The sequence below is a fragment of the Cervus canadensis genome, chromosome 3, assembly GCF_019320065.1.
Source record: "Cervus canadensis isolate Bull #8, Minnesota chromosome 3, ASM1932006v1, whole genome shotgun sequence".
NCBI lineage: Eukaryota > Metazoa > Chordata > Mammalia > Artiodactyla > Cervidae > Cervus > Cervus canadensis.
Genome location: NC_057388.1, coordinates 22,299,548 through 22,311,912, shown reverse-complemented (window position 1 = coordinate 22,311,912; position 12,365 = coordinate 22,299,548). Strand labels below are relative to the sequence as shown.

At 37.8% G+C, this 12,365-nt stretch overlaps 1 protein-coding gene across 1 annotated transcript in view; it reads left to right on the top strand.

Annotated features, from left to right (window-relative positions):
* The window catches only part of MEOX2 (mesenchyme homeobox 2), a 71,914-nt gene that overhangs the window by 48,334 nt on the left and 11,215 nt on the right, over positions 1-12,365 (top strand). Inside the window, exon 2 of the mRNA XM_043462760.1 lies at positions 3,647-3,819. Coding sequence (XP_043318695.1) covers positions 3,647-3,819 — 173 coding nt within the window. The remainder of the gene's footprint in view (positions 1-3,646; positions 3,820-12,365) is intronic.

Here is a 12,365-nt window from a genome sequence, read left to right as displayed (position 1 = left end):
AATGAAGTCAAGATGCACATACCCACTCTTTGTCATGTTAATCACAATATAATTATTCCTGGGTGATCATTGTAAATGTAACTGTGCACAATTCACATGGTTTTAGTCATTGGATTTCACTTTGTGAGCTACTTAGGTTTGGAATTCAGGCGGTTGGTTAAGTTGCTTTTGGATATAAATGTTGAATTATAGCCAGGCTTTTGTTCAAATTCAATCACTGGATGTATAAACCATCTTCTTGTATATTTCTAGTTTCAGGGGGCATGCATATAGATAGATACACTGCATGTAACCCTTCTTCCAAGTACTGGCCCAAGTTTTGTATGTTTATGTGTGTCTGTGGTATTTTTGAAGTACTGTTGGATACTGAGGAAGTTAAAAGAAATTGGTTTCAAAAATAAACACCACTTAATAGGCTTTCCTCAATGTGAGTTTGTTCATTCATGCTTATATAAGGGAATGTGTTAACCATGAATCATTCAAATTGAATTGCTCATGAGAAAAAATGCTCTGGCTTTGCTGTCAGTTTTGACTTAATATTACTGAAGGGAGTAAAGCATTGTCCCCTCATAAAGAATAATTAGCCACAGATTTCAAACTGAATGTGGCTCCAAATTGGCGAAAATACTTTTGATTCACGTGAGAACATGCATCCTTGTGAGAGGGACCTATCTGAATATTCTGGGCTATGATTGAGTTTGCCTCTGCCAGAACAGCCCTTGGAAAAGTTAAGGGGAAAAAAAAGAAAGCAATCATCGGAAAGTTTTGTTCACACGTTACCAGAATAGCAAAATGCACCGAAGATGTGGAAGTTTGCAAATCTGTAGCTAAGAGTGGATAATGGACAGCAGGCTCCACTTAGAGCCAGGTAAATTGGCATTGTGTAAACACAGCCGAACTGAGAGTTCACACATCATGTAATAAGTAACTCATCCGGTCCCAGTGGCTTTCAGTAAAACAGTCAGACTGTGTCTGACATATCGCAAACCACTTTTCACACCGGATAAAGCCTGCCTGCCCTGCTAAGGTAGGGAGCCAGTCAACACGGGGTTATGTGACAAGCCCGGAAATGCGATCTATGAGTCTAAAGAATTTCCGACAGCGCCACCGTACCGTTCAGTGAAACACGCCCATGATCCCTCAGAGAAAAAGTAACGGCCCTGCGTGCCAAAATTTTGATGTGAACCTATTGCCACTGCTGCTTACTTGTGTGTGTGTGTGTGTGTGTGTGTGTGTGTGTGTGTGTTAGTCGGTCAGTCATATCAGACTCTTTGCGACCCCATGGACTGTAGCCTGCCAGGCTCCTCTGTCCATGGAATTTTCCAGGCAAGAACACTGGAGTAGGTTGCCATTTCCTTCTCCAGGGGATCTTTCCGACCCAGGGCTGCTACTTAGACCTAGAAAACTTTGCATTTGGCCTGCTTTGATTCTGGTAAGAATCAAATCGAAACTGTTTAGTTTTGGGCACCTTGTCTAGTGGATTTCCATTTTGCAGGCCCCTCTTAACTTCAGTTAGACTTCCCTCAGCCAGACAGGAAAAGAGCACTAAAAAAACCCAACATCTTTGCACGTAGCATATTTAAATATCATTAGATGAAGAAACAAAGATTGCTTTAAAAGACCCTTCATAAAGCTGTTCAGTTCAGTTCATCTCAATCACTCAGTCCTGTCCCATTCTTTGCGACCCCATGGACTGCAGCATGCGAGGCCTCCCTGTCCATCACCAGCTCTCGGAGACATGAATTTCAAACTCATATCCATTGAGTCGGTGATGCCATCCAACCATCTCATCCTCTGTCATCCCCTTCTCTTGCTTTCAATCTTTCCCGGCATCAGGATTTTTTCCAGTGAGTCAGTTCTTCGCATTAGGTGGCCAAAATATTATAGTTTCAACTTCAGCATCAGTCCTTCCAATGAATATTCAGGACTGATTTCCTTTAGGAAATCGTAAAGCTGTACCTTACTACATTTGTCAGTTTAAAAATAAATGTCCCTCTTTAGGTAATCTGATGGTAATCTGATTGATCCATTATTTTTTCTATATCATTTATCTCATTTGGCTTCATAGAAGAGTTCATTGTATCACTATGTGATTAAGGCATTACTATTTATATGTAGATGCTCAAAAATAACTAGAAAACTGAATTTTCGAGAGTATACAAACATGCTAGTTTATCTTGATTATGTTTATATTTCACTGAGGATAAATTTGACGTGAATTATTAGAGCTGGTATGATTATATATTACTTGGTATATGTAGAATTTTTTTCACTATAGATATGCATGAATATTAAGAATGCCTTCTAACCTACATCTCAGGGATATTATATGGACAAGTAAGATTTGCTTTTGTTGTTTAGTCACTTGGTCATGTTCAGCTCTTTTATAACCCCATGAATTGAAGCCTGCCGGGCTTTTCTGACCATGGGGTTTCCCATGCAAGAATACCGCAATGGGTTGCTCCTTCTCCAGGGGATCTTTCTGACCCAGGGATTGAATCCCCATCTTCTGCATTGCAGGAAGATTCTTTACTGCTGAGCCACAGGGGAAGCCTGATTAAAAAAATAGTCTATGTTAATTATATTTTGAACTCTTAGAAGAAAAAATGCCATGATATACTGTATAGGACATTATAAAATGTTGTGTTTGGCTAGCTATGTTAGATGTTATGCATCCTATGTTTATCTCATGCATAGTGAAAAGTCATTTAAAATTCTGTTCATATTTTGAGTTAAATGAGCAAAATTTTATTTATAGATTCCACGCTGCCCTAAGAATTATGCAAGAATAAACAGAGCATTGTTATTGCCTTTAAGGAGACTGCACTTAAATAAAAATTAAAAAGGCAATAAATTCACACACACACACACTCATACACACACACTTAAGTATACACACTTATGTATGTTTAGTCCAAGCTTGAACTGACTTTTGTGGTCTAGTTGCTAAATATTTGAATTTCTCAAATAATCACATACTGAGTCACCACTATTTTTAGGATCCCTCTGTTCAATTAAACTTAGAACTCAAGAATTTATGTTGAAAAACTTATTAGAAGAAATCTTGTATGTGAATAGTTTTAGATAAAAACTTGTTTACTAGAAAGTCTTTGTTTTTTCTTGTTATTAATATTATAATAGCATATTAAGTGAAAGTGTTAGTCACTCAGTCATGTCTGACTCTTTGTGACTCCATTGACTGGGGCCTGCCAGGCTCCTCTGTCCTTGGAATTCTCTAGGCAAGTATTGGAGTGGTTTGTCATTCCCTTCTCCAGTGGATCTTCCCAACCTAGGGACTGAACCAGTGTTTTCTGCATTGAAGGCAGATTCTTTACCATCTATGCCACCAGGGAAGCATATTAAGAACAGTTAAGTGTTTTTGTTTATACTGATATTCCAAGAGAAGAAAACTAGACACAGCCCCAATTAGGCTGTGAGTCACCTCAGGGCACATTGGAAAAAAATGCAATTTATCTCACCCTGTCGAGATAAATCTTACTGTCTTTGGTTTCTCTCTGTTTTTACTGTGTCTAATAGAGTACCTGGAAAAGTAGTTATTCAGTAAATGTTTCTGTTATAAATGAAATGATTGAATGTGTTTGAATGAATGAACTAAATCTAATTCTCTTACTTTTCTTTCCCCTAGACTCCCAGGAAGGAAATTACAAGTCAGAAGTCAACAGCAAACCGAGAAAGGAAAGGACAGCTTTTACCAAAGAGCAAATCAGAGAACTTGAAGCAGAATTTGCCCATCATAATTATCTGACCAGACTGAGGCGATATGAGATAGCAGTGAATCTGGATCTCACTGAAAGACAGGTAATGTTGGACATTGTTATTATGTATTTTTAATTGCTTTGGGTCAACAATCTTCTCTCACCATTTAAAAAATATCTAGATCAGTTCAGTTCAGTTGCTGAGTCGTGTAAGACTCTTCTGGACCCCATGGACTGCAGCACGCTAGGCCTCCCTGTCCATTACCAGCTCCTGGAGTTTACTCAAACTCATGTCCATCCAGTCAGTGATGCCATTCAACCATCCCGTCCTCTGTCACCCCCTTTTCCTCCTGCCTTCAGTCTTTCCCAACTTCAGGGTCTTTTCAAATGGGTCAGTTCTTCGCATCAGGTGGCCAAAGTATTGGAATGTCAGCTTCAGCCTCAGTCCTTCCAATGAGTATTCAGGACTGTTTTCCTTTAGGATTGAATAGTTTGATCTCCTTGCAGTCCAAGGGACTCTCAAGAGTCTTCTCCAACTGCTGCTGCTGCTAAGTCGCTTCAGTTGTGTCTGACTCTTAGCGACCCCATGGACTGCAGCCCACCAGGCTCCTCCATCCATGGGATTTTCCAGGCAAGAGTACTGGAGTGGGGTGCAATTGCCTTCTCTGATCTTCTCCAATACCACAGTTCAAAAGCAGCAGTTCTTCCTTACTCAGCTTTCTTTATGGTCCAACTCTAACATCCGTACATGAGTACTGGAAAAACCATACCTTTGACTATGCAGACCTTTGTTGGCAAAGTAATGTCTCTAGGTTGGTCATAGCTTTTCTTCCAAGGAGCAAGCATCTTTTAATTCTATGGCTGCAGTCACCATCTGCAGTGATTTTGGAGCCCAAGAAGATAAAGTCTCTCACTGTCTCCATTGTTTCCCCATCCATTTGTCATGAAGCGATGGGACCGGATACCATGATCTTTGATTTTTGAATGTTGAGTTTTAAGTCCGCTTTTTCACTCTCCCCTTTGACTTTCATCAAGAGGTTCTTTAGTTCCTTTTCGTTTTCTGCCATAAGGGTGGTGTCATCTGCATATCTGAGGTTTTGATATTTCTCCTGGCCATCTTGATTCCAGCTTGTGCTTCATCCAGCCCAGCATTTCTCATGATGTACCCTGCATAGAAGTTAAATAAGCAAGGTAATGATATACAGTCTTGATGTACTCCTTTCCCATCTTGGAGCCAGTCTGTTGTTCCATGCCCAGTTCTTACTGTTGCTTCTTGACCTGCATACAAATTTCTCAGGAGGCAGGGTCTGGTAGTCCCATCTCTTGAAGAATTTTCCAGGTTGTTGTGATCCATACAGACAAAGGCTTTGGTTTAGTCAATAAAGCAGAAGTGGATGTTTTTCTGGAATTTGATCTAATGGGTGCTGGCAATTTGATAGATCTGGTTCCTCTGCCTTTTCTAAATCCATTTTGAACATCTGGAAGTTCTTGGTTCATGTACTGTTGAAGCCTAGCTTGGAGAATTTTGAGCATTAGTTTGCTAGCGTGTGAGATGAATGCAATTGTGTAGTAGTTTGAACATTCTTTGGCATTGCCTTTCTTTGGGATTGAAATGAAAACTGACCTTTCCCAGGCCTGTGGTCACTGCTGAGTTTTCCAAACTTGCTGGCATATTGATTATAGCACTTTAAGAGCATCATCTTTTAGGATTTGAAATAGCTCAGCTGAAATTCCATCACCTCGACTAGCTTTGTTCATAGTGATGCTTCCTAAGGCCCACTTCACTTCCATTCTAGAATGTCTGGCTCTAGGTGAGTGATCACACCATGGTGTAGTTATCATGATCTGTAATTCTAGATATCTAGATCTGTGATTCTCAAATATCATTGGGAAGACCAATTTTCTCTTTCATGATGAAGTTTTTGCCGAGCATAATGATATAATTAAGGAAGAATAAAATAAAGTGAAGTGAAGTCGCTCAGTCGTGTATGACTCTTTGTGATCCCATGTCCATGGGATTCTCCAGGCAAGAATATTTGAGTGGGTTGCCATTTCCTTCTCCAGAGGATCTTCCCAACACAGGGATCGTACCCAGGCCTCCCGCACTGCAGGCAGCACCACCAGGGACTCCCTGAAGAATAAAAATAGTCATATTTTAAAGAAAACTGTTTATTCAGTTTATGGAATCATCGTTTGTTCTGTGATTGTATCTTTCTTATATTTTTTGTTTTTAAAGTATTATTTCTTTTATATAATGATGGCATATGGAGAGGACTTTTGTTTGTTTTTTATATTCACTTATTTTTAATTGATAATTGCTGAACAATATTGATTTGATTTCTGTCATACATCGCCATAAATTAACTGTAGGTGTAGATAAGTCCCCTCCCTTTTTAACCTCCCTTCCACCTCCCACCCCATCCCACACTCTCGGTTGTTACAGAGCCCCAGTTTGTGTTTCCTGCGTCCTACAGCAAATTCCCATTGGCTATTTATTTACATATGTCAGTGTATATGCTTCCATTTTACTCTCTCCATTCATCTTGTTTGTTTATTTTTAAAATCTCCTTATTTTACCTAATAGAAATTTGGGAACCCCATGTTAGTTTCCTCTGTTGCTCAGGATAGGGTTTATGTCACAGTAATACATTAACCCTTATATCTGAATGACATAAGAATAAAGTTCATTGTTTGTTCACTCTCCATCCTAACTTTGCAAGTCCAGTATTCCAAATAATCACTCAGGACCCAGTCTGACCTTCTGGCATCCTGACATGTGGTGTCCTTGGCAAGAGGTAAGAAAAAGCTGAAGGTTCATGCATTGACCTTTAAATGTTTTCACCTGGAAATGACCCATGTCACTTCCATTTACACTCTAATGTCTGAAAATATTCAATGGTACTACTTAAATTTAAGGGAGCTGAGACATGGTAGGCACAAGGGCACATAGATCATTGGTAAATATCTACCCAACAGCTCAGAATGTTTTTGAAATTGTATTTGTCTCAGGAATTAAAAATTCAGGTACCCACTCATTTAGAGAAACTTTGAAATGATTAGCAATCTGTGAATACCAGTTAATAAGACATAAATAATATTTTAATTAATTACATTTTAGATCCTTTCTTGGATGTTATTTGAATGGCAAATGATTTGCTCTAATAGTGTTCCCTGAGCACTCTTTTATATATAGGTTCTGATTTTCCCTAGAAGAATCTAGCCTACTGATGGTTAATAGTTGCTAATCTTTAGAAAAACATTCCTGAAAGGCAAACGCAAACATCTTTATGGACAGTGCAGTTATGATTGGCACTCTTAGGAGCAGAGTCTCATTTCCTCTTTCCCTGTGTGCACCTCCTCCAGGGATCCCATTGGAACCAAAGAAATATCAACAGGGTGTGGACAAATGAATACTATCTTAGGCGAGCGAGTTATTTTGTCCAACTTCTTAAATCATTTGCTTTCCTTCTGTTAATTTCTATATTTCAGCTTTTAGTAGGATCATTCTGGGTAGTGAAAATATACAGAGGAACACTTTTATGTGGTTCTATTTATTGGCAGTTTATATTTTATTAAATATTATGACTAGTACCTAAGTTATGGAGCACAACATTTTCCTTCCCTTGAACTTCACATACAAAGTTCTCTCCATAAGTGTACAACATTTGGCATGATGGAAAGCAGGATCCAAAATCTACATCATCAGACATCTGTTTTTTTTCTCTTTTTTTTTTTTTTAAACTGGGAACAGAAAAAATATGATGGAGGGATGGAATTACACATTAATGTTTTTGTAAAGAGAATGTGAATTCTAGGAAATGTAACTGTATTTAAAATGATACATAAGGGAAATAAGAAACTAAAGTTTGCTTGTAGTATACAGAAATGTGGGATGTATAACTATGCTCTTAATCAAGAGAAAAGTCAAAATCTGTGCTTTCTTTGCTGGAGATGTCCTATGGTTCCCTGTCATTATCTGATCATAGAGTAGAGGTTTCACTTTTGGCCAAGAAAAATTTCTTTTTAGGAGCAATTCTGTTAATTTTGTTTGGAAATTTTGAAGGCATTTTGAGTATTTCTTCTTTCTTCCTGACTTGCCATTCTTGGGAAAGAATTATAAGCAATTATATGAAAAATTATATTATATGTATATGTACAAACACACTATATACACGGGACTTCCATGGTGACTCAGATGCTAAAGAATCAGCCTGCAATGCAGGAAACCCAGGTTCGATCCCTGTGTGGGGAATATCCCCTGAATATAGGAATGGCTGCCCATTCCAGCATTCTTGCCTGGAGAATTCCATGAACAGAGGAGCCTGGTGGACTACAGTTCATGGGAGTCTCAGAGAGTCGAACATGACTGAATGACTAAAACCTTCACTTCACTTTTCATACTATACACACACACATGCCCAATTTTAATCTTTGTATTTTTTGAGTCCCTTTAAAATTTTGTATCATTTAGGCTTTGCTATGTAACAAACCTCTTGAAAGTCTTAATGGCTTTAAATAATAACCAGCACTTAATTTGCTCAAAGTTTTGAGGATCAAAAATTTTTATCTGAGCTCACTTGGACAGTTCTACTTCTGGCCTTACCTAGAGCCCTGCAACTCTAGGCAGCTGGTGGGTGACTAAGAACTTGTTCTCGGCAGCCTCACCTGGGACAGCTTGTCTCTGTCTCTGTTGCGTGTGTGATTTCACCTTCTATTAGGCTCCCTGACATTCTTCAAATAGTGGTAGAAGTATGCCCAGGAGTATTTAGAGAAAAAAACCTCAGTGTGCGTGGGTGTTCAAAGCCTCTGCTCACATCATGTTTCCTAATGTCGCATTGTCTAAAGCGAATCATATGACCAGGCTCCGTACCAGAACACCACCTACGTGAGTGGATACACGGAAAGAAGGCAAACATTTTTGGAGGTCATTAGGGAAACAATCCAACTATAGCCTCATAAAGGGAAAAATAACAACAACAAAAGTAAATCCTGAGATATTAGGTTTTCAGATTGTTGCAAATTTGGTATTGTTCAGAAGTTTTTTATCCTATAAATCTCTATTAATAGTTTGTCAAGTTAATAAAAGATATAATGGATATATGTGGAATCTAAATTCCAAATCAACATTGTGTCTTTAGTTTTTGTTACTAAGAAAAATTGAATTGTTATGAGAAAAATTCGGAAGAAAAACCCTGGATTTGCCAGGTGGAATTGTGTATTCTTAGGCAAGTAACAATCTCCCCAAGGCATAAAATGGAAATTAAAACTACCTTCTCTTTCTTTTACTCAGGTGTAAATGTCATAATGAATGTGAAAGAACTTTTAGCATAAACTATAAAACAAATCTATTACTCAGAGGGGGAAAACTTCTTTGCTATGAAAGGCATAGTGAGTTAATTCTTTTGTAATACAAATACCTCTCATCCCAGAGAGGTATTTTCAGTTAATTTTCTCATGGTGGGGCTTTTAAAATTATAAACATAGAGTAATCAATCAAAGCCTTTTCATTCATCTTCTTTTAATTGAGATACAGTTATTCCATTTCTTTGATTTTGCATTAATGCCATTCATACTTATCTATGTAATCTATGTCTTGATTTAAAATATTAAATAGCATCCCTTTTATAGGGTTTCTACCTATAAAATATTCTAATTATAGATTTGCAATTTTTAAATTCAATTTTACTGAAAGATTTATTTTTTCCATACTTTAAAATAACATGGGATTTATTAAAGTAACTTAAATATATACACCAAAGAATATTATATCTACTCCCATATTGTTCTACTCCCTATTAAACTTTAATAGGATGTTAAATCTCCTAAAATATTTTTTTCTCGATTTTTAAAAAGCCTTTCAAGATTCAAATACAGAGAAAGATATGTTCTATATAATGTAAAGGGGAAAAGCAACAAATATTGAATCATTTCCACTAGTAGCAAAACTATTTCACAGAAATAACTTTCTCCTAAATGAAACTTAATTTATAAACAGAAGCAGTTTTAAATGTACTTTTATTTAGAAAACTTACATAGTTGCCTATAAAATATGTATATGTATACTTTGCCGGTCCGTCTAGTCAAGGCTATGGTTTTTCCAGTGGTCATGTATGGATGTGAGAGTTGGACTGTAAGGAAAGCTGAACGCCGAAGAATTGATGCTTTTGAACTGTGGTGTTGGAGAAGACTCTTGAGAGTCCCTTGGACTGCAAGGAGATCCAACCAGTCCATCCTGAAGGAGATCAGTCCTGGGTGTTCATTGGAAGGACTGATGCTGAAGCTGAAACTCCAATACTTTGGCCACCTGATGCAAAGAGTTGACTCATTGGAAAAGACCCTGATGCTGGGAGGGATTGGGGGCAGGAGGAGAAGGGGACAACAGAAGATGAGATGGCTGGATGGCATCACCGACTCGATGGACATGAGTTTGAGGAAACTCCGGGAGTTGGTGATGGACAGGGAGGCCTGGCGTGCTGCAATTCATGGGGTCGCAAAGAGTTGGACATGACTGAGCGACTGAACTGAACTGAACTGATATGTTATTTGTAAATACTGCTCCTTTGTTTATATCACCCAATCAATATCAGTTCAGTCATTCAGTGGTGTCTGACTCTTTGCAACCCCACGCACTACAGCTTGCCAGGCTTCCCTGTCCATCACCAACTCCCGGAGCTTGCTCAAACTCATGTCCCAATCAATTTACCTGCCACATATTCTACAATGGGCTATCCATGTGATTGTAAATATTTGAAATAATGATTAGATTTCCTTTTAGAAAAAAATAATATATGCTAAATCCTTAAATATCACTCAGAACTCAAATTTTCAATTCTGGAGGAACAGCTCTGAAATCTCCAAAGAAATTGGACTTTTATGTTTGTGTCTCCCACATGACAATGCCTGTAGAGTAGGGGACAGCTGTTATTCCTGTGGATTCCATCTGGCCAAAGAGGAAGAAGAAGGGTAAAGAGAAAAGAGGCCTATCCTGCAAAGTAATTCCATATTAGCACGTAGGTATTAAAGAAAATTTTTTATGTTCAATAAAAGTGGAGACACTGGGACAAAGTTAAGCTTTAAATATTTTAATTATGTACTTAGTCACTCAGTTGTATCTGACTCTTTGCGACCCTATGGATTGTAGCCTGTCAGACTCCACTGTCCATGGGGATTCTCCAGGCAAGAATACTGGAGTGGGTTTCCATGCCCTCCTCCAGGGGATCTTCCCAATCCAGGGATTGAACCCAGGTCTCCTGCATTGCAGGTGAATTCTTTTAATGTCTGAGCCACCAGGAAAGCCCAACCCTGTTTTGTGTAACAGTTACCACTGTAGTAACAATCCAGCTTCTAATTCATACCTTCACGTGTACAACATATTGTTCCATACTGTTCTCAATCAACAGCTAATAATCCTTAATTGGCAGGGTCACTTGGAATACTTTGAAGAGTCAGTCAGTCTAAAGACCCTCCTGTCCCAAGGTATTTTTAAGTTTGACAAGCTTATTCTGGCTTTTTCATCCATCCAGACACACTTGGAAAAAACTCATGCCAAAGTTTTAATATCTCACAGTGGGATGAAGAGGGAAGGCTGTTGCATAAAACTATAGGAATGTCAAAAAATGGACATATTTATAGAGTCAAGACCGCCAGATATAGAAAGAATGAGAGCTCCTTCCATGTCACAAAATCATTTTACAAAGCTAATCAAAGGTGCGATGTTGCAGATTTGTAAGCTAACTGATCGGAATAAACAGACTGAATTCATGATTCCACTGCCAAGATAAATGGAAAAATCCCACCTAGCTGGCTCACATTCCGTTAGTGGAAATGAGAGGGATTATGTTTTGTTTGTTACTCACAAATCATTAAATGGCTCATTGCCAAGTGTTTTCCAAATAGACATCATTTTTTTGGATGACTATGAAGGAGAATTTTTCCTGGGCCAAGTAAATAGTGGTTTTGTCTTTTACTCAGCATTTTACACAACCCTTCTCCTTTGTAGGTTAATTTCTATACATTTATATGAGTACTTTTCGTTACTTAGCTAATTAAGTTATGTCTGCAAGATCAGACACATTGTCTATTCAAGGTAACCTTGTGTAGTCAGTGATTTTAAATATTTTCTCATATCTTCAGTTTTTAGCAGTCATCTAGAGTAACAGTTAGATGTTTCTTTTGCTTACACCATGGTATGACTGCTATTTTGAGAGATTAAGTATGATTGGGCTCTGACCAGAAAAACGGGGGGAGAGAATAGGTGGAATATAAAATAAGCTTTAAGTTTGGGACTTTCCTCAATAAGGAAATAATTAATTTATATTTAATCAGCAAATCAACAGTATTTTGAAACATATCATGTGTTGCAACACAGATCATCATTTAAAGTGTAATGTTAAAGAAAAACATCTTCTGCTGTGAAAGATTACTCCTTTTTCACATTATCTTTGCAGTCATATAATTTTTTTTTCATATAGTGTATGGTAAAGTCTTACTAAGAAGTTCCTGAAAATTTTGAGGAGCCGATTCAACTTTTGTGTTGGTATGTTCAACTTTAAAGAGATGTTCTGTTATCTCAATATGTATATACAGCATTATATATGTTCCATGACATCTATAAAAGAATAAACACAAGTCTAATAAAGGACAATTTCT